Source organism: Oncorhynchus nerka, linkage group LG19 (assembly GCF_034236695.1).
Source record: "Oncorhynchus nerka isolate Pitt River linkage group LG19, Oner_Uvic_2.0, whole genome shotgun sequence".
In the NCBI taxonomy this organism is placed as follows: Eukaryota; Metazoa; Chordata; class Actinopteri; order Salmoniformes; family Salmonidae; genus Oncorhynchus; species Oncorhynchus nerka.
The window spans coordinates 29725201-29753069 of record NC_088414.1 but is presented as its reverse complement, the minus strand read 5'-3'; the positions used below and the strand labels follow the sequence as shown (position 1 = coordinate 29753069).

The 27869-nt window shown below is 45.5% G+C and overlaps 1 protein-coding gene across 1 annotated transcript; it reads right to left on the bottom strand.

The window, feature by feature from the left end:
- Positions 1 to 523: 523 nt before the first annotated feature.
- On the bottom strand, positions 524 to 23035 carry LOC115146937 (sodium/potassium/calcium exchanger 3-like). Its single transcript, XM_065004854.1, has 17 exons — positions 22504 to 23035; positions 19167 to 19283; positions 8805 to 8881; positions 8474 to 8548; positions 7873 to 7957; positions 7440 to 7543; positions 7174 to 7248; positions 6980 to 7005; positions 5677 to 5730; positions 5431 to 5573; positions 5080 to 5246; positions 4727 to 4970; positions 3414 to 3580; positions 3179 to 3293; positions 2954 to 3066; positions 2804 to 2869; positions 524 to 1172 (listed from the first exon to the last, which is right to left on the bottom strand). Exons 1-17 carry the CDS (start codon positions 22610 to 22612, stop codon positions 1062 to 1064), a joined length of 1848 nt encoding a protein of 615 aa, XP_064860926.1. The 5' UTR covers positions 22613 to 23035; the 3' UTR covers positions 524 to 1061.
- Between the last annotated feature and the right edge of the window lie 4834 nt (positions 23036 to 27869).

Sequence of the window (27869 nt, the reverse complement as noted above, 5' to 3'; positions counted from 1 at the left end):
TCTTACGAATACTTCTTCTATTGTACATCTATGACACGTTAACAACGTCCATTTTTCTTATTGCTTCGTTCATAGTACCTTACTGACAGTTCTATGCTCCACTGTACCCCAGCACTGCTACACATTTGCACAAATGTACACACTGTATCACCACACGACAAGGCAATGTCAGCTAGGGCATACAGCTAGGGCATACAGCTAGGGCATACAGCTAGGGCATACATTAAACAAACACGGGCGTTCCGAACGTAAGGTCAAGAAACCAGGATTAGTCTACTGTATTCTTTTTCCATTGGTCACTGCTGAACATTCGGTGTTGCTACGTATTAAAACACCAAACTTCGGAAGAAAAAGGTTTGTGCTATAGAAAAGACTGCTGTGTGTGTGTGTGTGTGTGTGTGTGTGTGTGTGTGTGTGTGTGTGTGTGTGTGTGTGTGTGTGTGTGTGTGTGTGTGTGTGTGTGTGTGTGTGTGTGTGTGTGTGTGTGTGTGTGTGTGTGTGTGTGTGTGTGTGTGTGTCTTCTATCCTTGAGGGGACCTTAAAATCCCCAAGAGTCACCACAAGTGACACAAGGAAAATTGTCCCTCGTTTAGGATTTATGTTTAGGGTTACAATTAAGGTTGGAATTAGGGTAAGGGGCTGGTGGTTTATGGTTAGGAGTTAGGGAAAATAGTGTTTTGAATGGAAATGTATTTTAGGTCCCCACAAGGATAGAAGAACACAACGTGTGTATGTGTGTGAGTGTGTGTGTGAGAGAGACTGACTGGCTAACGATCCGGAAATCCCCACAAGGAAAATTCTCCCTTGTGGACATAGGCTATTTAGGGTTAGGGAAAATTTTAGGTCCCCACAAGGATAGTAAAACGTGTGTGTGTATTTGTGTACAATGTCACCCAAGGATATCCTGTTTGTGGAACATCACATGTTAACTGTAGCACGATGTATCTGAGGCTGGGTTTTTTTGGCTTTAGGACAGAGTATGTCAGGGAGACAGAGGACTCCTGGACGTGGCAGCTGACAGGAAGGCAAATCAGGGTTGACCTTCGACCCCAGCGTCAGCCTCACATCTGCCCAAAGAAGATGGAGCAGAGCAGGAAGATGGCATAGAGTAATATCAGCCCCAGGCCCAGACGGCGGTCCAGCTTCCAGTGGTTCAGATGGACACTCATGACCTGGGAGGTAAGAAGGGGAAAGGGGGAGGTGAAGAGAGAACAGGGGATGGGCAGATGGAGAGGGGTTTAATGGAAATGGGAAAGAAAAGTTGCATGAGGTAAAGAAAGGAATAGCTTGGCTATGACTGGGTGATTGTGTAATAGATGGAGCCACACAATGAACTTGTCTAGCACCGGTATGGTGATACTGATGGTTTGTTTAAATAGCAGGTTAGGAGAACTAACGTGGCAGGTTAGGAGAACTAACGTGGCAGGTTACGACTAACGTGGCAGGTTACGACTAACGTGGCAGGTTAGGAGAACTAACGTGGCAGGTTAGGAGAACTAACGTGGCAGGTTACGACTAACGTGGCAGGTTAGGAGAACTAACGTGGCAGGTTACGACTAACGTGGCAGGTTACGACTAACGTGGCAGGTTAGGAGAACTAACGTGGCAGGTTACGACTAACGTGGCAGGTTAGGAGAACTAACGTGGCAGGTTACGACTAACGTGGCAGGTTACGACTAACGTGGCAGGTTACGACTAACGTGGCAGGTTAGGAGAACTAATTGCGTGTGATTGCGTAATAGATGGAGCCACACAATGAACTTGTCTAGCACCGGTATGGTGATACTGATGGTTTGTTTAAATAGCAGGTTAGGAGAACTAACGTGGCAGGTTAGGAGAACTAACGTGGCAGGTTACGACTAACGTGGCAGGTTACGACTAACGTGGCAGGTTAGGAGAACTAACGTGGCAGGTTACGACTAACGTGGCAGGTTACGACTAACGTGGCAGGTTAGGAGAACTAACGTGGCAGGTTAGGAGAACTAACGTGGCAGGTTACGACTAACGTGGCAGGTTACGACTAACGTGGCAGGTTAGGAGAACTAACGTGGCAGGTTACGACTAACGTGGCAGGTTAGGAGAACTAACGTGGCAGGTTACGACTAACGTGGCAGGTTAGGATAACTAATGTGGCAGGTTACGACTAACGTGGCAGGTTAGGAGAACTAATGTGTCAGGTTAGCAGAACTAATGTGACAGGTTAGGAGAACTAACTTGGTAGGTTAGGAGAACAAACGTGGCAGGTTAGCAGAACTAATGTGGCAGGTTAGGAGAACTAACTTGGTAGTTTAGGAGAACAAATGTGGCAGGTTAGGAGAACTAACTTGGTAGGTTAGGAGAACAAACGTGGCAGGTTAGGAGAACTAATGTGGCAGGTTAGGTGATGGCGGTATAGGTAAGGAAAAGGGTTATAGTTAGGCTTAGCTAAAAAATGCTACAGTGGTCAACAACTTTAATCCCCGACAACTAGTTGGAGCTGTGGTAGCCACAATGGTACAAACCATCAGTATCATAACACCGGAACCACACCCTGCTCCAGAAAGACTGTACTATACTCTGTCTTGTCTGCCGGCATCCTGCTTGTGGTCCATAACAAATATCTTGTAAAAACCTTAAATACCAGTAAAACTATGATCATACTGTGTTTGTGGTGTGTAAGAAAAGACTTGTAAAAAGTGAAACACCAATAGAATTGTGATACGCGTGTGGCATATGGCCTGTTATGTGGTTAAATGATGCTCAGAACCAGATGTCTATTGAAACAGTAACTGATGGTGACAGGAACGCATGCACACACACTTACTGTGAGGAAGACAGAGGCCAGCAGCAGGACGACAGAATACACCAGGCCCTTGTTATTGATGTAAACCTGTGAGGAAGAGGAGGATGAGAGGGGTCAGATGTCGGTGATTGTTAAATGTCCATAAGAGAGAGAGAGTTTTAATGAACCCACCAATGATCCGTTGTCCACCACCAGAGTGCGCAGAGCCCAGGGAAAACCCAGCCCCAACAGGATGTCAAAGATATTACTGCCAATGGAGTTAGACACCGCCATGTCCCCCATACCTGAGGAGAGGGGGGGGGGAGTAAAGCAGTCTACACTACACCACCAGGACATCAAGAGGCTGGACAGGAATCTGAAGATGAGAGGAAGTTGAAAAGAGAGGATGACTGGTACCTTGCCGAGCTACAATGAGGCTGGCCATGCAGTCTGGCACACTGGTGCCCGCTGCCAGGAAGGTGATGCCCATGATGTAGTCTGGGATGTCTAGTGTGTAGCTGATGATGGTGACCTGGTGGGCACACACAGCTAGATCAGAGACAGAGACACCACACACACTCACCCTCTCAATATTATCCTACAACTCCTGGAACATCCAATATGGCCTTACGGCTCTGCTGTGGGTCCTTACCATCCACACCATGAGGTAAGAGAAGATGGCTATCCACAGGGTGGAGGCCACGAAGGTGACCATGAACCAGCGGTGCCAGCGTGGGTACACACAGTTAGGCACAGTGCAGTACAGCAGCAGGCCCAGGGGCCACGAGATCAGCCACTTGACCCGCGCACAGCAACCCCCTGCCATACACACATGAACAACAATATACTGTCGGTCACAGACCAGAACATACCAGAGCCGACACCCACTTTGTTTTCCTCAAATGCAATTTCAGCGAACGTCAGGGAAATTGTCTGTAGCCCTTTACACTCGTACCCGTATACGGGTTGAAAATGGCAGATTTGGGCACTAATAAGCGCTAAAATTGGAAAGCAGTGACTGTACAGTAACTTGTTATACATGATGTCAGAGGTCTGGCTCTGCGCTTCACAGCTCTGTATTGGTTTTGACTGACAGCTGTTCTGAACTTGAGCACCGCGCACGACTAGAAGTTGCTCCCATACCTCCCGCTAAATTGGGCAACTTTTACACATTTTTTGTTGTCTAAGTGAGGGAAATGCTGTATATTAAGATGACTCAATGTATTTTGAGAGATGAGGCGTTGAGGATTACACTAAATTCCGCGTTGATGCCAGAAAAGCAATCCAAACACCTGTGAGTCCAAATGTGTACTTTTTCAATAAAAACATTTAACATTTTCAAATCCTAAAACTCATGTCAAATACCGTGTCAACGTTTATGATCACTATATTGGATGTAGAGTTACAAGATTATACACGCCGTCATACCCGTGGTTTTTCTGAACAGTATGTGGAAGGAAATGTACTGTTGCACACGCACCTGACTGCACTCATGACTCCTTTCTATGAGCACCAAAACTACCATCTGTTTTGTTAGGCCTTGTGAAAGCCTAACACAAGCCTAACAAGATCATATTTCATAACTAAGTCATGTTGTCAATAGAACATGCTTTCAAATCATGCCCACCTGACCCAGGTTGCGATTTATAATGGATCGTTTTTGGATTGCGTAAACAACAACCGTAATTGTGTGATGGCGGGGATGCAGGGTTGTGTTCCAAATTCAACTACTACAAGTGTGCTTGCTCTAGTTTCTCACAGCTAGGAAAGCTATAAAAAAAAAGCACCTTATAGTCATAAAAGTGCATTGAAATTGCGTTGGAACTGTGCACACTTTGGAGAGGCGAGTGGCCACTTAGAGATACTTCAAACCCTTGTAATTGGTTTTGTCTTACGTTGCACCTACCCCACATTTTATAATGTTACTGAATGTATCCAGAGTATTTTCAGATTTTGTTATATCACCTGGCCAATGCAGAGGCCTGAATGGCCCATCATCATCATCCTCCTCTTCCTCAGCGTGACAGCCCTCCGCTCCTGGCTTCTCCCCCCCTGCATCCCCTACCCTGGCCCCGTCAGGGGTCTGCTTCTCCACACTGCCCCCATTCTCCAGACCTCCAGAGCCCAACCCCTTCAGAGGGGTGCCCCCTGCCACTGGGCTGGCCTCCCCGTCCAGCTGGCTGTTGGGACTCCTGATCAGCCTCTGTCTCTGTGTAGGAAAGCGAGAGAGAGTGTGAGAGAGAGTGAGAGTGCACATTAGTTCTCCATAGTGGCTAATGTAGCCCCTTGTTGATGTTCCTCCAGTCTGAGTCCAATACCTCACTGATGAGCACACGGCCTGCCATGGTGAGCCTGGTGCGAGGGGAGAAGTGGGGGCTGATCATTATGCGCAGGCCGGCCTCGGAGAAGGACAGCTGGTGGGGGTTGAGGATCAGGAGCTCGTCCACCATCACCACCGGAGGAGACTCCTGACCCTGGGGTTGTCCTGCAAGGTGAGGGAGGGATGGGTAGAGGGGTAACACTTTACCTAAAGCCAACAGGCAAGTATAATGCATTATGATGTTGTTATGATGCACTGTGAGACTTGTAATGTAACAACAAATCAATAACAGCCACAGCTTCTAACACTCAGACAGTGAGAGCTGAAAGGAGCTCCAATCCAGACAGACCTTTCCTGAGCAGCACCATGTTGGTGTTACAGGTGAGTCCGTCCTCTGCCATCTCCTCGTCTCTGAGTCCCTCACTGACAAGGCAGCACTGACCCGGGCCCCCAAACCGACGTTGCACACATCCCCTGATCTGGGAGTTGAACCTGTACCACAAAACAGCTGTCATATGAGAAACAGCACAAGCAGACACTAGCTACATGCTCTTTGGATTGAGGACTCTTGTGAGAGGAGTTTCAGCATACTCACTTCATGATAAGAATGTAAACTCCATACATGGTCATTAGGAGCACGGCCTCCCACCTACAATCAGAGAAATACATGGCTCAACTACCACCTAAAACCAGTAAACAGTTCAACTACCACCTAAAACTAGTAAACAGTTCAACTACCACCTAAAACCAGTAAACAGTTCAACTACAACCTAAAACTAGTAAACAGTTCAACTACAACCTAAAACCAGTAAACAGTTCAACTACAACCTAAAACCAGTAAACAGTTCAACTACAACCTAAAACCAGTAAACAGTTCAACTACCACCTAAAACTAGTAAACAGTTCAACTACAACCTAAAACTAGTAAACAGCTCAACTACCACCTAAAACTAGTAAACAGTTCAACTACAACCTAAAACTAGTAAACAGTTCAACTACAACCTAAAACTAGTAAACAGTTCAACTACAACCTAAAACTAGTAAACAGTTCAACTACCACCTAAAACCAGTAAACAGTTCAACTACCACCTAAAACTAGTAAACAGTTCAACTACCACCTAAAACTAGTAAACAGTTCAACTACAACCTAAAACTAGTAAACAGTTCAACTACCACCTAAAACCAGTAAACAGTTCAACTACAACCTAAAACTAGTAAACAGTTCAACTACAACCTAAAACTAGTAAACAGTTCAACTACAACCTAAAACTAGTAAACAGTTCAACTACAACCTAAAACCAGTAAACAGTTCAACTACAACCTAAAACTAGTAAACAGTTCAACTACCACCTAAAACCAGTAAACAGTTCAACTACAACCTAAAACTAGTAAACAGTTCAACTACAACCTAAAACTAGTAAACAGTTCAACTACAACCTAAAACTAGTAAACAGTTCAACTACAACCTAAAACCAGTAAACAGTTCAACTACAACCTAAAACTAGTAAACAGTTCAACTACAACCTAAAACTAGTAAACAGTTCAACTACAACCTAAAACTAGTAAACAGTTCAACTACAACCTAAAACTAGTAAACAGTTCAACTACCACCTAAAACTAGTAAACAGTTCAACTACCACCTAAAACTAGTAAACAGTTCAACTACCACCTAAAACTAGTAAACAGTTCAACTACAACCTAAAACTAGTAAACAGTTCAACTACAACCTAAAACTAGTAAACAGTTCAATCAGAGAAATAAACAGTTCAACTACAACCTAAAACTAGTAAACAGTTCAACTACAACCTAAAACCTGCAAACTGCTATTTTACTATACTTTTACAATTCTCACGTGTAACATTGAGACCTTTGGCAGCATTAATCATGATAAAACTCACCAGACAACCTTTGCATCGTATATAACCTACAAAGAGAAAGTTAACACATTAAAATAGTCACAGCTGCATTTCATGTCATCATTTCACTATGTACAGGCAGATTATACAGCACTGTAATTGTAGAGCACAAGTAAGCTACTATACACTGATTGTGTGGTCTTAATTTCCCCTCCTCCCTCCCTTGTCTGGCTCACCAGGATGAGAGCCAGCACAGAGAAGATGTAGTAGGTGGAGTCCCTGAACAGAGACCACCACGTCAGGACCACCGTCTGCAGAGGGGGAGGAGCCACACAGAGAGAGATTCCACAGACAACCAACACACAGCTAAATCAAGATGAAGTCCTCAGGTTCACTCAGCCAGTGCATGTGTAGAATCATTTCTAAAATAAGTTTCCATGTATTTATGAGCTCTTCAGCCATGTTAAGATCATAAGGTGTGTAGTCTTTGGCAGGTCTGTACCTGGCCCGCAAAGATGCCACAAACACCAATGATGACCAGGATGTTGAAGACCGCTGAGCCCACGATGGTGCCGACCCCCACGTCTCCTTTAGTGATGAACACACCTGAGATGGAAAGAGAGGTGTGGGAGGGGCTGTAGTGACAATGACATTTTAGTGGATGAAACCAACGGTTATCTCAATGTGTTCTATACGTTGATGTAGAATGAAAGACTATTCATATTGACTCTGCTGACATCATATGGATATGTGTGGCATTACATGATACACAAACATGTTCATTTGGATGCTTTGAAGATCCATGGCAAGATGGTGAAAGTTATGGGCCATTTGTATCAGTCAGTGTTGGGCATAATGTATAGTGTTCATTGACACAATATTGGCCACTGATATCAGGAAATATGAGGTAAAATACAGAGTGATTAAGAACTGACCAATGAGAGAGGTGAAGAGCTCTGGTGCTGAGCTTCCTGCAGCCATGAAGGTTGCCCCTGCCACATCCTCACTGAGCTGCAGGTTCTGACAGGGACAGAGACAAGGGGAACATTCTCACACAATCATAATACATGATCATGATGTCTTTGTAGAAATACATGATAACAGAAATCCTCTTCAGCCTGTCTTGCACAAAGTTTATATTTAAATGTGTCAACTAAAAGTAGTAATAAAGTAGTGATAAAAAGCAGCACATGGTGCCTCCTTCTTCCTGTATCCTGTACCTTCCTGTATCCTGTACCTCCCTGTATCCTGTACCTTCCTGTATCCTGTACCTTCCTGTATCCTGTACCTCCCTGTATCCTGTACCTTCCTGTATCCTGTACCTTCCTGTATCCTGTACCTTCCTGTATCCTGTACCTCCCTGTATCCTGTACCTCCATGTATCCTGTACCTTCCTGTATCCTGTACCTCCATGTATCCTGTACCTTCCTGTATCCTGTACCTTCCTGTATCCTGTACCTCCCTGTATCCTGTACCTTCCTGTATCCTGTACCTTCCTGTATCCTGTATGTTAATTGGTGTTGTTGGTTTTCTCACCTCTGATATTTTCTCCAGGGAAGGGACAAAGTAGTCATCACAGACAATAGCAAGAGCATAGAACATGTAGATAGCCTGAAAGATACAGCGAGAGATGAAAATAGAGATACAATCTGTAAGGATGTGATAAGGAAGTGTTTAAGTTATTCAGTTCATTTCGGGCAGGTGTACTTCACTATGATTGGCAGATAAATGATATTAGGAAACATCTGAACAGATGGAATTGCACTAAGGGTGTGGCTGCAAAACTGCAGTATCATGGTATCATGGTTGTTTTGTGAGGTGTGTTAAACAAGTGTGTTTTCTGCGTTGTGTGTTATGGGACACTCACACACAGCACATGTAACAGCACTGCTCCTCCTTTCAGCTCCTCCTTGGTGAAGATGTCTTCTGGAAACTCATGGATGGCTCAGGGAGAGAGAACAATACAACACAGTTAGACACAGATCCTACCTCTCTCTACCGGGGGGGGGAGAGAGAGAATGGAGGTGGAAAAGGATAGTCAACAACAACAGCAGAGGGGGAAGGAGAGAGAGGGGTGAATGGAGGTGGAAAAGGATAGTCATAGTCGAGAGACGAGAGAGAGAGCGAGAGAGAGAGAGAGAGAGAGAGAGAAAGAGAGAGAGAGAGAGGAGAGAATGGAGGTGGAAAAGGATAGTCAACAACAACAGCAGAGGGGAAGGAGAGAGAGGGGGAGGGAGAATGGAGGTGGAAAAGGATAGTCGAGAGACGAGAGAGAGAGAGAGAGAGAGAGAGAGAGAGAGAGAGAGAGAGAGAGAGAGAGAGGAGAGATAGAGAGAGGGGGAATGGAGGTGGAAAATGATAGTCAACAACAACAGCAGAGGGGAAGGAGAGAGAGGGGGAGAATGGAGGTGGAAAAGGATAGTCAACAACAACAGCAGAGGGGGAAGGAGAGAGAGGGGGGAGAATGGAGGTGGAAAAGGATAGTCAACAACAACAGCAGAGGGGAAGGAGAGAGAGGGAGGAGGGAGAATGGAGGTGGAAAATGATAGTCAACAACAACAGCAGAGGGGAAGGAGAGAGAGGGGGGAGAATGGAGGTGGAAAAGGATAGTCAACAACAACAGCTGAGGGGAAGGAGAGAGAGAGGGAGGGAGAATGGAGGTGGAAAAGGATAGTCAACAACAACAGCAGAGGGGGAAGGAGAGAGAGAGAGAGAGAGAGAGAGAGGAGAGAATGGAGGTGCAAAATGATAGTCAACAACAACAGCAGAGGGGGAAGGAGAGAGAGAGAGAGGGAGAGAGGGAGAATGGAGGTGCAAAATGATAGTCAACAACAACAGCAGAGGGGAAGGAGAGAGGGGGGAGAATGGAGGTGGAAAAGGATAGTCAACAACAACAGCAGAGGGGGAAGGAGAGAGAGAGAGAGAGAGAGGAGAATGGAGGTGGGAGAATGGAGGTGGAAAAGGATAGTCAACAACAACAGCAGAGGGGGAAGGAGAGAGAGGGGGGAGAATGGAGGTGGAAAAGGATAGTCAACAACAACAGCAGAGGGGGAAGGAGAGAGAGGGGGGAGAATGGAGGTGGAAAAGGATAGTCAACAACAACAGCAGAGGGGGAAGGAGAGAGAGAGGGGGAGAATGGAGGTGGAAAAGGATAGTCAACAACAACAGCAGAGGGGAAGGAGAGAGAGGGGGGGAGAATGGAGGTGGAAAAGGATAGTCAACAACAACAGCAGAGGGGGAGAGGAGAGAGAGGAGGGGAGAATGGAGGTGGAAAAGGATAGTCAACAACAACAGCAGAGGGGGAAGGAGAGAGAGGGGGAGAATGGAGGTGGAAAAGGATAGTCGAGAGAGAGAGAGAGAGAGAGAGAGAGAGAGAGAGAGAGAGAGAGAGAGAGGAGAATGGAGGTGGAAAAGGATAGTCAACAACAACAGCAGAGGGGGAAGGAGAGAGAGGGGGAGGGAGAATGGAGGTGGAAAAGGATAGTCAACAACAACAGCAGAGGGGGAAGGAGAGAGAGGGTGGGAGAATGGAGGTGGAAAAGGATAGTCGAGAGAGAGAGAGAGAGAGAGAGAGAGAGAGAGAGAGAGAGAGAGAGAGAGAGAGAGGGGGGGAGAGAATGGAGGTGGAAAAGGATAGTCAACAACAACAGCAGAGGGGGAAGGAGAGAGAGGGGGGAGAATGGAGGTGGAAAAGGATAGTCGAGAGATAGTCGAGAGAGAGAGAGAGAGAGAGAGAGAGAGAGAGAGAGAGAGAATGGAGGTGGAAAAGGATAGTCAACAACAACAGCAGAGGGGGAAGGAGAGAGGGGGGAAATGGAGGTGGAAAAGGATAGTCGAGAGACGAGAGAGAGAGAGAGAGAGAGAGAGAGAGAGAGAGAGAGAGGGGGGAATGGAGGTGGAAAAGGATAGTCAACAACAACAGCAGAGGGGGAAGGAGAGAGAGGGGGGGGAGAATGGAGGTGGAAAAGGATAGTCAACAACAACAGCAGAGGAGGAAGGAGAGAGAGGGGGGAGAATGGAGGTGGAAAAGGATAGTCAACAACAACAGCAGAGGGGGAAGGAGAGAGAGGGGGGAATGGAGGTGGAAAAGGATAGTCAACAACAACAGCAGAGGGGGAAGGAGAGAGAGAGGGGGGAGAATGGAGGTGGAAAAGGATAGTCGAGAGACGAGAGAGAGAGAGAGAGAGAGAGAGAGAGAGAGAGAGAGAGAGAATGGAGGTGGAAAAAAAGGATAGTCAACAACAACAGCAGAGGGGGAAGGAAGAGAGAGGGGGGGAGAATGGAGGTGGAAAAGGATAGTCAACAACAACAGCAGAGGGGGAAGGAGAGAGGGAGGGGAGGGAAAATGAATGGAGGTGGAAAAGAGATAGAGAATGGAGAGACGAGAGAGAGAGAGAGAGAGAGAGAGAGAGAGAGGAGAATGGAGGTGGAAAAGGATAGTCAACAACAACAGCAGAGGGGAAGGAGAGAGAGGGGGGAGAATGGAGGTGGAAAAGGATAGTCAACAACAACAGCAGAGGGGAAGGAGAGAGAGGGGGAGAATGGAGGTGGAAAAGGATAGTCAAGAGGAGGAAGGAGAGAGAGCAGAGGGGAGGGGGAAGGAGAGAGAGGGGGAGAATGGAGGTGGAAAAGGATAGTCGAGAGACGAGAGAGAGAGAGAGAGAGAGCGAGAGAGAGAGAGAGAGAGAGAGAGAGAATGGAGGTGGAAAAGGATAGTCAACAACAACAGCAGAGGGGGAAGGAGAGAGAGGGGGGAGAATGGAGGTGGAAAAGGATAGTCGAGAGACGAGAGAGAGAGAGAGAGAGAGAGAGAGAGAGAATGGAGGTGGAAAAGGATAGAGAGAGAGAAGAGAGAGAGAGAATGGAGGTGGAAAAGGATAGTCAACAACAACAGCAGAGGGGGAAGGAGAGAGAGAGGGGGAGAATGGAGGTGGAAAAGGATAGTCGAGAGACGAGAGAGAGAGAGAGAGAGAGAGAGAGAGAGAGAGAGAGAGAGAGAGAGAGAGAGAGAGAGAGAGAATGGAGGTGGAAAAGGATAGTCAACAACAACAGCAGAGGGGAAGGAGAGAGAGGGGGAGAATGGAGGTGGAAAAGGATAGTCGAGAGACGAGAGAGAGAGAGAGCGAGAGAGAGAGAGAGAGAGAGAGAGAGAGAGAGAGAATGGAGGTGGAAAAGGAGAGAACAACAACAGCAGAGAGAAGGAATGGAGAGAGGGAATGGAGGTGGAAAAGGATAGTCAACAACAACAGCAGAGGGGGAAGGAGAGAGGGGGGAGAGAATGGAGGTGGAAAAGGATAGTCAACAACAACAGCAGAGGAGGAAGGAGAGAGAGGGGGGGAGAATGGAGGTGGAAAAGGATAGTCAACAACAACAGCAGAGGGGGAAGGAGAGAGAGAGGGGGGGAGAATGGAGGTGGAAAAGGATAGTCAACAACAACAGCAGAGGGGGAAGGAGAGAGAGAGGGGGAGAATGGAGGTGGAAAAGGATAGTCGAGAGACGAGAGAGAGAGAGAGAGAGAGAGAGAGAGAGAGAGAGGAGGAGGTGGAAAAGGATAGTCAACAACAACAGCAGAGGGGGAAGGAGAGAGAGAGAGGGGGAGAATGGAGGTAGAAAAGGATAGTCGAGAGACGAGAGAGAGAGAGAGAGAGAGAGAGAGAATGGAGGTGGAAAAGAGAACAACAACAGAGAGAGAGAGAGAGAGAGAGAGGGGGAGGGAGAATGGAGGTGGAAAAGGATAGTCAACAACAACAGCAGAGGGGAAGGAGAGAGGGGGGGAGATGGAGGTGGAAAAGGATAGTCGAGAGACGAGAGAGCGAGAGAGAGAGAGAGAGAGAGAGAGAGAGAGAGAGAGAGGGGAATGGAGGTGGAAAAGGATAGTCAACAACAACAGCAGAGGGGGAAGGAAATCAGAGTCTTGCGCTAATCTGACAAAATGGATGTCATGCCGCTCAAAAAAAGCAGAACAGCGTCATCAAGCTGCCACATTGGTTTGTAATGACATTGCTTTCCTGTCCCTGGATCATCATCCTTCTTATGATAAAGGACAGATACACGCATCGTAATAACACAGCAGGCCTTCTGGAAGAATGAATGACAATTTCACCAAATTGCTTTCCAGGTCCAATCCTTTCTGAAGGAATACAATGCTATATCAAATTAAATTGTATTTGTCACACGTGCCGAATACAACAGTTTTCGACTTTACCGTGAAATGCTTACTTACAAGCCCTTAACCAACAATGCAGTTTTAAGAAAATATAGTTAGGAAAATATTTACCAAATAAACTAAAGTAAAAAATCCCAAAAGTAACACAATAAAATAACAATAATGAGGCTATATACAGGGGGCACCGGTACCGAGTCAATGTGTGGGGGTACAGGTTAGTCGTAGGGGTAAATTGACTATGCATAGATAATAAACAGCGAGTAGCAGCAGTGTAAAAACAAAGTCTATGACTTGGGTAACTGGAGTCTTTGACAGTATATAGCTGAAGGAGGCACCTTGAAGGTTTGTTCCTCCACGGTCCGAAAGGAATTGCTGCAGCTAAGCGTCAGGATCTGGCTCAGACTCCAAGAAATCATACTTATCCGCCTGACACACAGCAGCCTAATAACTGATCTCCTATGGAATTGCTCCCTCCACGCAGCCAGACACCTGTACAGGCTAGCAGATGCTGCCCCCCTGGGCCGTGTAGAGAGAGAGGAGCAGAGGAGCAGAGCTCTGATGAGGAGGTGTGTGGAACAGCTGGTTCCTGCTCCTCCAGTCCTCAGGCGTATGTGAGAGTGTTAGTGAAAGCTTCCCCTCAGTTCCCCCCAGCACGACGAGCAGAGGAGAGGAGGCTGCAGCCTAGAGAGCACAGGGCACTGCTGCTAAATCAGTACTCAGACGCAGGGGAAAATGAACTTTAACAACTGGGGAGCCCAAACCTATTAATAGAACTGCTGCTCTGGGTAGCCTATACAGCCAGTCCCACAATGCACGCTGTCTGACGCATGCTGCACGACTCATTCTACACCAAACACACTCCCTATAATATACATGCTACACATCACATGATGTATGACACACACCACCAAACATAGGCTTCATGACATACACTACACAGTATGCCCACTACACACCATCAGCTGTGCTGTGATTCTATGACAGCATGCCATCCTGAAGCTTCTCCCTGTAGATTAGAAGAGCACACCTCTCATGTGATCAAGGCTATTCGATTTTGATCCTTGAATCTGTAGTGTGAGGCAGAGAGGAGAGGGTGCCATATGGTCTAGAGGTTTGTAGGATGACAGTGTGCTTCTATACAATGCCCTTCTATACTGTGTATGTGTACAACATATGGTTATCTAATGTACATCTAGCGATGTAATCAACATTCTGAATCTGAGCCTCAGAGGGTGAGGGTCCCTCTCTCTGCCTCTGCTCTACTTCCACCTCCCAGAGAACTGTGGGGAAAGGAGCTTATTTTCTTTTCTGGCCAGCTGTTGCACTGGGGCAGGACCTGTTCACTAAACTATCCCAGCTTAGCATGTCAACTTTCTATCAGATTATCATAAGAAATAGTGAGGCAGCATCTCACTAAAGAACGTGGGTACACATCTACATCTTATCAGTGTGAGGACATCTGTGCTGTAGTTGGGGTATTATTATCATTTTCTGTTTTCCTTATCCTATAGCTGTGTTTTGGAAACCAGGCCAGATCTGGATCCTTCCCCAGGTCCCCAGGACATGTAGCCCCAATACACAAGGCCCCAGTTGAACGTGTCTATGCAAATGCCGTGCTGAAACACGCGTCTCAGATGAACGTTTTGATGGGTTGCTTCGGTGAAAGCAGTTGCCATGGAGACCCTCTCCCTGGGGACTGTGGTTTGTTGACGGGCGGCAGTGGTAAGCCAATGACGGCTGAGCGAATGGTGAGAAAGGGGGAGGGAGGGGAATGTGTGTTTACCATGGTATTGGCTTATGAAATATGAAAAAAGAGAAATGACAGTGAGCTCTGGAGAGAAATTTCTAAAAATATGTATTTTTCCTTGCCAACCCTCAGGAGAGGTCTGAGAGAGCGAAAGCATACGAGACAGTGTTGGCTAGGAATTGTATTTGTGAGGATGCTCATCCTCTGTTCCCTTTACTAGGCTTTTGTCACAGGACTGCTGATTGACTAGACCAGCCATATGATGATTTACTATATCTGAGCTTGGCTTCCAATACTGGACATAGGACATAATCAGCTCTCATGAAATATACAGCCCGGGGGGCGGGGCGGGGCGGGGCGAGGCGGGGCGAGGCGGGGCGGGGCGGGGCGAGGCGTGGAGTCGTAGCAGCATTCACGTGTTTATTCTCTGGCATCACAGGCTCTGCACCACGCACCCTCTTATTACATCTACTAGTGTTACATCTCTGTGTGTCTGGTCTCCTATAAATCTCACCGGGTGAAGTTTATTGTCATTAATCTTACGCTTGAGGTAAAACTGAGAGATTTCTGCAAAATTGGCTATATCATCGTAGAAATTCATGGTCTTGGTCTTCATTTAAAGTTAGGGTTAGGCATTAGGGTTAGCAGTGTGGTTAAGGTTAGGGTTAGGTTTAAATCAGATTTTGTGACTTAGTGACTATGACAGCTAGTGACCCCTCTGCAAGAGCTGCCTCAAGGGCAAGATTCATGACAATAAATGCAAACCTGCATAGATCTCTCTCTGAGACACTAGATCTTATCATTATTCACACTGTGAATGGGCTTGATCTTATTTTATTTCATTGCTGATCCAATCAAGTAACTAGAGAAGGGTTCAAAATGGACATGTGATGTAATATGTGTGTGTTCCTGCGTGTGTGCGAACCCATAAGTATGCTTGAGTGTGTGTTTAATGCCATATCAGTCCGGATTAAAAGTGAACCCCCAACTAAATTAAACCGCTAAAGCTGTGAGATGATCTCCACTTGAGTTACTCTGCCGCAAGGGACTTAAGAGTGTGACCGAATGGCAGGCAGAGGGAAGGAAAGAAAGAGATGTTATTGATTGAAAAAGCTGCAGGGTATCTTGGAGTCAAGCTAAGGTATTGAGTGAAACACAGAGCAAAGTAGTCTCACGCACCAACAGAAACAGCACCACTACATAGACTGAAACCACTACAACAACCTTTTTTTAAACCCCTTTTTCGTGGTATCCAATTGGTAGTTACAGTCTTGTCCCATCACGGCAACTCACATACAGACTCAGGAGAGGTGAAGGGGTCAATCTGCACTGCTTGTTGACACATTGCTCAATTAACCCGGAAGCCAGCCGCACCAATGTGTCAGAGGAAACACCGTACAACTGGTGACTGTTGTCAGCTTGCAGGCGCCTGGCCCGCCACAAGGAGTCGCTAGAGCACGATGGGAAATCCCGACCGGCCAAACCCTCCCCTAACCCGGACGACACTGGGCCAATTGTGTGCCGCCTCATGTGTCTCCAGGTCACGGCCGGCTGTAACACAGCCTGGGATCGAACCCGGGGCTGTAGTGATGCCTCAAGCACTGTGATGCAGTGCCTTAGACCGCTGCACCACTTGGGAGGTCCCCACTACAACAACCTTGCATTTTTTATCCCGAATCAAAACATTTCTTTGATTTTATGACATAGTTACGAAAGGCCGACAAGAGCAAAAATAGTCAAAGCCAATCCAACCACACAAATCTCACCAAACCTCAATAACCATCCTTTATCTGACAAAACACTGGCTGAAATCATTTGAGAAATCCTCAGGAGACCTACAGTGGGAGAACAATCAATAAGCTTTAGTCCCTCACAGGAGATTACTCCACCTGTTCAGACACATCACATGGAACTATCCATCGTCTTAAAGCGTCAAGTCTCAGTGTTATGTTGGTGGCCTGGGAAACAAAGGAAACTGCTGCAGTAAAACTATTAGAATTCCACCACTAATACCCTATCTGAAATGAAGACGGCTAGCACACACACAGAGCAGTCGGTCCTTAACCTAGGACCTTAACCTAGGACCTCTCCATCCTTAACCTAGGACCTCTCCATCCTTAACCTAGGACCTCTCCATCCTTAACCTAGGACCTCTCCATCCTTAACCTAGGACCTTAACCTAGGACCTCTCCATCCTTAACCTAGGACCTTAACCTAGGACCTCTCCATCCTTAACCTAGGACCTTAACCTAGGACCTCTCCATCCTTAACCTAGGACCTTTAAGTCATCATCAGGAACCAATGGGAACTCAGAGAGAACAAGGGTTCTAGAGAGACGGGATGAGAGCTAAGGATATTCTCCCCAATTCACAAAGACTTCAGACAAAAACACAACTACTCCCATGTTTAATGGTTGCATTTAGTGGCCATTTGCTTTATTTGACAGCCATAATAAATTACTCCCCTGACAAAACTCAAGGTCTTGTGAAAAGAAATATCATTCGAGTATCTATCAGATTCTCTTTTTCAGTTCTCTCCTGCAGCCACTAAAATATCTCTGTGGAAAAATAATCCTCAAACCGACTGGCTCTGTTGCTTGCCGAATAAAACTAATGCATAAAAAACACAAGCCATCGTTATTTATTCGATCTGGATCGTTGAAATGTTGCAGAGAGCACAATAAAAATGTAAAGGTAATTTCCGACTGAGCCAACATCTGCACCATTTACCATGAATGCCGTCTCCACTGATACGGGAACATTGTCTTTATATGTCAATCACACTGTAACGCTGAACTTCCACGATACGGATTGAATAGAGCCCTTATTAAAATGCATGGCCTTATCTTCTTCCCCTGGTCTATTTTTAGCTCGATCTGGTTGTTCATTCTGCCTCGGCACTTTGAATGCTTGAAAGACAGAATTATCTGGGTTTCAAAATGTAGCATTCAGTTGCTTAGCAACGCTGGCCTCAAAGGGTTCTCGACTGAAGGCAGACGCTGCCATCTCCGTCTTGTTATACAGCGGGGGAACGGAGAGAGAAAGAGAGCGAGCGATTGAGAGAGATAAAATAAAGTGAGATATAGCAATAGACGGGAAAACCGCGGCAGATAAGGGGTAGGGGTACTGAAACCTCACTTCCGCTATCCCCAAGATAATATTCCTAGAGGTCTGTCTGAGCTGGCCGTTTGGATTATGTAATCATTAGCAGTTACAGTAAACAGAGAATAGGGGATTTACGTGAAGATAAAGATGAGTAGCCTGCCCTGTGCTCTGTAGCCTAGGAGTAGTGCAGCTCTGAAAGACCTAATGTCATCTACCTGCCCACAGATCCATCAGCCTCTTGTTCTACAACCTGTATTTTTACCTTATGACTCATAAGGGAGTTGTGTCCTTGTCAAAGATACTGAGGGAGGTCTGTTTGTAACAGAAAGACCACACATCAAGTGCTTGCTTTATTGGTGTTGCAGGTGCACATATTGCATTAATAGTTCTCTTCTGCCAAGTGTAAATCTAGAACGATTGTGTCAGGTCAGGGAGATAGTGGTGTCTAATGCAGTTCATACATTTTCATATCGCAGACTGAAATCACTACACTGTGCCTTGCTCAGTCCTGTCGTCCTGCTGCAGAGATCTCCCTCGCTGTCTTCTACCCCATGTCCTCCACTGTGTTTACTTACTGTTTATATATTTCCTTGATTCTTCCATTGCAAGTCTGGCATGGCGCTCTAACCCCTCCAGACAGAACCTTTCCTCTGGCCCGGCAGCCAAGTTTGAGACGCACAGTTTACAGAGCACCGATTCCTGACAACCACTGCACTGCAGCTTCGGCCCACATGACCTTTTCAGTTAACCCGCAGAGGAGAGCCAAGGTTCACCAGCATATACACACAGCACTAACCGCCTTCCCAAAACACACACACACGCACATTAACACACTAAGTCACATCTACACAGCTTAGACACTCCTGGAGCCCCCTCAAGTGTTCCACACAGTTTGGGAAATAAATATTTAGTCAACAGACAGTTTGTGCATTGATGTGTCTTCAGGACTTGTAGGGCTCCTATACTTGTAGGGCTCCTATACTCCTATTCCTGTACTTAATCAGCTAACGCTAAGGAGAAGACTATTGAGTACAGAGATACTATACAGTTTGAATGGTCCCTGTCAGCTGCTATTCTCTGAGGAGACGATCATATAGAGCTGTGTGCCAGAGGACATGGTAGGGAACATACACTTTTGTCTAGAATGGGGATCAGGGTCCTTCAGTGGAGGTTGAGGTGGGAGAGATGTTTGGGGCTGTGAGGCTGACTCACCTGGTCTAGGAAGGTCCAGTGTCTGGTTGTCTTCTGTCCACTCCTCCTGCATCAGCCTGCGTCTGGAACGAACTGGAACACCCCCCTCTTCTGGCTGAGACCCAGACGACTCCGGCTCTATTGAAATGTAAGTCAACTGATTTGTAATTTTTGTATTTTATTGCACTGAGACTCATCAAAAGACCGGTCCAAAGACAAAACACTATCTTATTGGACACAACTTTGAAAGGCTTTGTGTTTTAGTGCAGATGTTACAGATAATACAAATACAGTCTGGAGGAAGCAACCGGAGAGAGTCAGCAGAGGAGATCATGTCATCTTTGATGAGCACACTCATAAGCCATTCATCATGTCAGCACTGCAATCTCGTCACGGAGTAAATCCCTGTACCGTATCTCTCTGTTGATAGCCTATCTCTTTATTTGGACATCCGCTATTAACCACTATATATGGAAGGACAGCATCAACAGTGAGGACCTCCACTGATGTACTGTATCTGTGTCATTGTCTCCTGAAACACAGATATAACTGCTGCCACTCACTGAGATCTCTGTCCAGAGCAGAGTAGACCAGAGCAGACATGTGCAGATCAGACCAGAGCAGACCAGAGTCCGAGCAAACCAGAGCCCGAGCCCGGTCAGACCAGACCAGAGCCCGAGCAGACCAGAGTAGAGCAGACCAGACCAGAGCCAGCCAGCCAGGTGGGGGCCATTACCCTCTACTCAGGTTGCTTGATCGCTCTCTGTGTCCAGTCTGTTTCATGATCACTTATCGCTTTGTTTTACTCTACAGTCCAATCAACGTGTTGCACTTGGTCTGAGAGTGGGGATGTGGAGGCTTTCATGTGGAGCTGTCAAGAGGAACCTGGGTAATATGAAATTCAAATGGGCCTCTGTCACACTCACAACACGACCACACATCACAGAACACAGGGCTCCAACCCAGACCCAGACGAAGACTACACTTTGGCCTGAGTCTCGTCTCTTTCTATAGAAGATGTGGGGTTCATTCCTCAAGATGATCTGTCTGGTGCATTGTAGGCATTGTTGCTGAGAATTTTCCTGCACAGTAGGATATCTAAACTTGTAGTGTATTCAAGGTTTAAAAAGGCTTCAAAAGTTTATAATTTCCACTTTACAATTGCAGACTTTATTTGCCCTAAGGAAAAATGTATCAACCCCTACAAAAATGTTAATTCATTATAATCCACATAACAGTTCACATTTCCTGTTTCTGCAGGATGATTTTCCTGCTTTATCAAACTGGCTCAAATTAAGATCCTGCATCTGCATGGTCAAGCCTCGAACTAAGCTGGAACTGGCAATCAATGAAAAAGCCTTCAAGAACAATTGCTCTACTATAGTGACTAGTAGGCCTGCCACTAGAATGATGCTGTATGGTGAACATGGCAAATTAATTCATTTATACAGTAATACACATCTTGCCATTTGCCATTAGAAAGATACATTAAATAATTGTTCATATTTTTTCCCAAGATTAGGCCTATTAATTAATATATGGGTTAAATGCATCAAATCAATCTTTGTCACATGCGCCAAATACAACATGTGTAGACCTTACCGTGAAATGCTTACTTACAAGCTCTTAACCAACAGTGATGGTAGTTATGAGATAGTGAAAGTTTAGTAGGGAAAACTGAAGAATATGACAGCTATTAAAGGAGAATATGAAAAACATCAGAACACTGGTTGTCAGATGGTTTGTGTCATTGCTTAATCTATGAATCATTACATGAACTCATACTCTCTCAACCTGAAAATCACAGGACTGGCCCACACAATCTCACACACACAATCTCACACACACACACACACACACACACACACACACACACACACACACACACACACTCTTGATTAAATCATTTTACCTGACCATCTGTTGTTTCATAGCTGAGTATTTGAATCCATCCCCCGAGAGGAAACCAGGAGATCTAGAGCAGTAGAACCAGGTAGAGAATAGGGCCCCTAAAGGCTAGATCCCTCAAACTCAACTCTGGACCTCGAAGCCAGTTCCACTGCCTTTTTTTCATTGTTCCCCTCTAATCGGGGACTGAATTAGGCCTGGAACACCAGGTGTGTGCAATTCATCATCAGGATGAACAGACAACCAGCAGTCTCTGGACCTTGCAGTGTAAGAGTTGAGTACCATTGGGCAAGATGTTGACCATGCGCTGTTCATACAAAGGATATGAATAACTGCATGTCATCAATGTTCTCTTAAGTTCATACACTCATCCCTTTACACACAGTTTATATGCTTATCTATTTTCTCACTGTGGTGCAATTCCAACCATCCGTCTTCATGTTACTTAATGCAATGCTTGATAGGGATATGTATTCTCTAGGTTCCCTCAGAGTAATTGGTTCGACTCTAGAAGGTTCTGTGCAGGTGATTGCCTGAGATGAGAGGTTCTGTGAGGATACCAGGCTCGAGCAGGGGGGTGATGCCAGCAGCATACCACCCTGCATCCCACTGCTTGCCTCTGAAGCTAAGCAGGGTCAGTCCTGGTTGGTCCCTAGTTGGTCCCTGGATGGGAGACCAAATGCTGCTGGAAGTAGAGTTGGAGGATAAAACAGACACAAAAAAGATCCCAGAGCAGTGATTGGGGACATTGCCTGGTGTAGGGTGTTGTTTATTGGATGTGATGTTAAATTGGTGTCCTGACTTCTGTGCTCACTAAAGATCCCATGGCACTTATCATCAGAGTAGTGATGTTAACCCTGGTGTCCTGGCTAAATTCCCAATCTGACCATCATGGCCACCTAATCATCCCCAGCTTCCAACTGGCTCATTCATCCCCTGTAATTTGTCACCAGGTCATTGCTATAAATGAGAATGTGTTCTCAGTCAATTTACCTGGTAAAATAAGGGTTAAAAAAAAAATGATGCTGAAGGTTCAATGTGACGCACAATCTAGGTGCTGAATATTGGGGGATGGGACATGGGAGGGGATCATCCAATCTGTTGGTTCCAAATCTCTCTCTTTCATCCCATACAGCCTATTATCAATATGGTTACATAATGATTATTTTGCAAGAAATTAAATAATCTTGCATATTTAGCCGATGGCAGTATTTAATTGTAAATTTAATTAATGAAGAATGTGAATGAGCTGACAGATCGATCATTTCCACCCTTAGGTATTATAATACAATCTGTGAAGATATAAACATGTCCTAAAATGTTTTCAACTTCAAAAGGAATAGTAAAAAATATGTGATGCTAAAAAACACCCCACATTTACAAGCAATAATATACGTTAATTGACATTATGCAAAATGTACCCATCATTATTCCTTGTGGAAAAACTCACCTGTCACGTGCGCGACCTGTGCGAGCCAAATGACCGCGAGAAGCCCAACTCCACAGCAGCAGAACCGCTGGAAGGGCCGCCGTCTCCCTGCCTGTACAGCCGCCTTCATTCCGAATTCGGAAGCTCACCAGTCAAAACATATCAGTTGCAGTTACGGTCAGGTCGGTTTCCACTTTTCACAGCTTAATTGCACTAGGCTACACTTTAACTTGAATGTCAAGTTAGTTGATTGTGTAAACCAGTGCTAAATCCTCGCAGACTGTAGCCTACTCAATTCGGATTACAATATTTTATCCTGCCAAGGCGCACCGTGACATCCATGCCTTGAGATCACACAAGATTACACAAGAGGAGTAGGTGGATGCAGAAGTGATGACAGCATTTACAGCCTTCAGATCGGTAGACAGATTGAAAGGTCGGCGACAGCAGAATCCGGTACAAACACGAGAGTTGAGGCGCTGGGTAGCGGTACGGTCTTTCTGCCTTGACACTATTACCACTCTGGTTGTGAAATCGTGTCGGTCGTCGTGTTGTGCGATGTGTTCGTGTGCGCCACAAGGCGGCGACATGCTCGGTGTCATTCAATGCATAGAGTGCAACAAAACAAAATCCTAACAGACTGTGCTGAGCCAATTTTCTAAGATAGCCTATATCCTCAAGCAACCAGTGTGGCAATTTGTCATCTGAACATAGTGATAGAAATTCTTCATGAGCTATGAATTTTAGGCCAAGGCTACTACTGTGCTACTGTAGTCAAACAACAAGAGTGATGTGTTTGGCAACATGCAAAATTGGCCTGGTTTTAACATTTCACAGACATTATACATTATACATTCCACACACACACACACATTGCTACACATCACCTGAAACACACACTCTCTCTCTCTCTCCCAATTTGACACACACACACCAGTGCATGCTGTCTATGTTTACAGAACATCGGTGAGTCAAACCTGCATTAAAGTTAAGCTCTTGAGCTACGGTATGTCTGACACGTTTTGCTCTGGCCCCTAGTGAAGATTCTGCCTGCAAGCACCAACCCCAAATAAAGACATAAGACCTGGTATTGTTGTCATCAGCCCTTCTCCAGGTGTCAGGCCAGGGAAGATAAAGAGCTTCACCGCGGCTGGTGTTTAGGAAAGCTTTCCAGAGAACAAAGCCCAGGGAAATGTTTTTGTTATGTTGTCTTGGTGTGTTACGAATCACACTTGTGTGGAATGAGATTTGGAAAATGTATTTGCATTTCTTTACTGTATGCTCTCGGGAAGACATTTAACATAGTCAAACACAGGCCTTAGTTTGCTGTAGAGTTGACTCTGTGTGTATGCACATGCATGAGGAGGCAATACATAGTCAAACACGGGCCTTAGTTTGCTGTAGAGTTGACTCTGTGTGTATATGCACATGCATGAGGAGGCAATACATAGTCAAACACATGCCTTAGTTTGCTGTAGAGTTGACTCTGTGTGTATGCACATGCATGAGGAGGCAATACATAGTCAAACACGGGCCTTAGTTTGCTGTAGAGTTGACTCTGTGTGTATGCACATGCAAACACGGGCCTGAGGAGGCACATGCATGAGGAGGCATAGTCAAACACAGGCCTTAGTTTGCTGTAGAGTTGACTCTGTGTGTATGCACATGCATGAGGAGGCAATACATAGTCAAACACAGGCCTTAGTTTGCTGTAGAGTTGACTCTGTGTATATGCACATGCATGAGGAGGCAATACATAGTCAAACACAGGCCTTAGTTTGCTGTAGAGTTGACTCTGTGTATATGCACATGCATGAGGAGGCACATAGTCAAACACAGGCCTTAGTTTGCTGTAGAGTTGACTCTGTGTGTATGCACATGCATGAGGAGGCAATACATAGTCAAACACAGGCCTTAGTTTGCTGTAGAGTTGACTCTGTGTGTATGCACATGCATGAGGAGGCAATACATAGTCAAACACAGGCCTTAGTTTGCTGTAGAGTTGACTCTGTCTGTATGCACATGCATGAGGAGGCAATACATAGTCAAACACAGGCCTTAGTTTGCTGTAGAGTTGACTCTGTCTGTATGCACATGCATGAGGAGGCAATACATAGTCAGTTCCATTAAGTAAACACTTGCCTTCATTTATTTAGTCCTACTGTCATTACACCATGTTGTCACTTTAGTTTCACATGCAGTAAAACTGCTCAGACTGATGGTAAGGCTTTCCATACGAACATTTTCATTCCAAAACATATCCTATATATACATTTTCTCAAATGTTGGGAAATTAGCTTTTATTATTTAAAGAACTTTTGAAAGAGATTGGTGTGTTTTTTCACTATCAAATCATGGCATGTTCAATGACAGACAAGTATTTGTTTAAAACTATCACTTGATGGTTTCATTTCAGACACAAATAATCATTTTTGGGGGAAAAATGCTAGGTTTTACACAGTCAGATGTAACAAATAACTACATTTTTTATGAATAAATGTACAAATTATACATTTGTGGCATCAATATTTAAGACATTAAAATAAAAATATGGTCATATGAGATCTGTAGAACATTTACAGTGTAGTCATTTAGCAGAATCTCTTATCCAGAGACACTACAGTAGGGAGTCATTTAGTAGAGGCTCTTATCCAGAGACACTACAGTAGGGAGTCATTTAGCAGAGGCTCTTATCCAGAGACACTACAGTAGGGAGTCATTTAGCAGAGTCTCTTATCCAGAGACACTACAGTAGGGAGTCATTTAGCAGAGGCTCTTATCCAGAGACACTACAGTAGGGAGTCATTTAGCAGAGGCTCTTATTCAGAGACACTACAGTAGGGAGTCATTTAGCAGGGTCTCTTATCCAGAGACACTACAGTAGGGAGTCATTTAGCAGAGTCTCTTATCCAGAGACACTACAGTAGGGAGTCATTTAGCAGTCTCTTATCCAGAGACACTACAGTAGGGAGTCATTTAGCAGTCTCTTATCCAGAGACACTACAGTAGGGAGTCATTTAGTAGAGGCTCTTATCCAGAGACACTACAGTAGGGAGTCATTTAGCAGAGGCTCTTATCCAGAGACACTACAGTAGGGAGTCATTTAGCAGAGTCTCTTATCCAGAGACACTACAGTAGGGAGTCATTTAGCAGAGGCTCTTATCCAGAGACACTACAGTAGGGAGTCATTTAGCAGAGGCTCTTATTCAGAGACACTACAGTAGGGAGTCATTTAGCAGGGTCTCTTATCCAGAGACACTACAGTAGGGAGTCATTTAGCAGAGTCTCTTATCCAGAGACACTACAGTAGGGAGACATTTAGCAGTCTCTTATCCAGAGACACTACAGTAGGGAGTCATTTAGCAGTCTCTTATCCAGAGACACTACAGTAGGGAGTCATTTAGCAGTCTCTTATCCAGAGACACTACAGTAGGGAGTCATTTAGCAGAGGCTCTTATCCAGAGACACTACAGTAGGGAGTCATTTAGCAGAGGCTCTTATCCAGAGACACTACAGTAGGGAGTCATTTAGCAGAGTCTCTTATCCAGAGACACTACAGTAGGGAGTCATTTAGCAGAGTCTCTTATCCAGAGACACTACAGTAGGGAGTCATTTAGCAGAGGCTCTTATTCAGAGACACTACAGTAGGGAGTCATTTAGCAGGGTCTCTTATCCAGAGACACTACAGTAGGGAGTCATTTAGCAGAGTCTCTTATCCAGAGACACTACAGTAGGGAGTCATTTAGCAGTCTCTTATCCAGAGACACTACAGTAGGGAGTCATTTAGCAGTCTCTTATCCAGAGACACTACAGTAGGGAGTCATTTAGTAGAGGCTCTTATCCAGAGACACTACAGTAGGGAGTCATTTAGCAGAGGCTCTTATCCAGAGACACTACAGTAGGGAGTCATTTAGCAGAGGCTCTTATCCAGAGACACTACAGTAGGGAGTTTTTATTTTATTTTTTTATTTCACCTTTATTTAACCAGGTAGGCTAGTTGAGAACAAGTTCTCATTTGCAACTGCGACCTGGCCAAGATAAAGCATAGCAGTGTGAACAGACAACACAGAGTTACACATGGAGTAAACAATTAACAAGTCAATAACACAGTAGAAAAAAAGGGGAGTCTATATACATTGTGTGCAAATGGCATGAGGAGGTAGGTGAATAATTACAATTTTGCAGATTAACACTGGAGTGATAAATGATCTGATGGTCATGTACAGGTAGAGATATTGGTGTGCAAAAGAGCAGAAAAGTAAATAAATGAAAACAGTATGGGGATGAGGTAGGTGAAAGTGGGAAGGCTATTTACCAATAGACTATGTACAGCTGCAGTGATCGGTTAGCTGCTCAGATAGCAGATGTTTGAAGTTGGTGAGGGAGATAAAAGTCTCCAACTTCAGCTATTTTTGCAATTCGTTCCAGTCACAGGCAGCAGAGTACTGGAACGAAAGTCGACCAAATGAGGTGTTGGCTTTAGGGATGATCAGTGAGATACACCTGCTGGAGCGCGTGCTACGGATGGGTGTTGCCATCGTGACCAGTGAACTGAGATAAGGCGGAGCTTTACCTAGCATGGACTTGTAGATGACCTGGAGCCAGTGGGTCTGGCGACGAATATGTAGCGAGGGCCAGCCGACTAGAGCATACAAGTCGCAGTGGTGGGTGGTATAAGGTGCTTTAGTGACAAAACGGATGGCACTGTGATAAACTGCATCCAGTTTGCTGAGTAGAGTGTTGGAAGCAATTTTGTAGATGACATCGCCAAAGTCGAGGATTCGGTAGGATAGTCAGTTTTACTAGGGTAAGTTTGGCGGCGTGAGTGAAGGAGGCTTTGTTGCGGAATAGAAAGCCGACTCTTGATTTGATTTTCGATTGGAGATGTTTGATATGAGTCTGGAAGGAGAGTTTACAGTCTAGCCAGACACCTAGGTACTTATAGATGTCCACATATTCAAGGTCGGAACCATCCAGGGTGGTGATGCTAGTCGGGCATGCGGGTGCAGGCAGCGATCGGTTGAAAAGCATGCATTTGGTTTTACTAGCGTTTAGGAGCAGTTGGAGGCCACGGAAGGAGTGTTGTATGGCATTGAAGCTCGTTTGGAGGTTAGATAGCACAGTGTCCAAGGACGGGCCGGAAGTATATAAAATGGTGTCGTCTGCGTAGAGGTGGATCAGGGAATCGCCCGCAGCAAGAGCAACATCAATGATATATACAGAGAAAAGAGTCGGCCCGAGAATTGAACCCTGTGGCACCCCCATAGAGACTGCCAGAGGACCGGACAGCATGCCCTCCGATTTGACACACTGAACTCTGTCTGCAAAGTAATTGGTGAACCAGGCAAGGCAGTCATTTAGCAGAGGCTCTTATCCAGAGACACTAG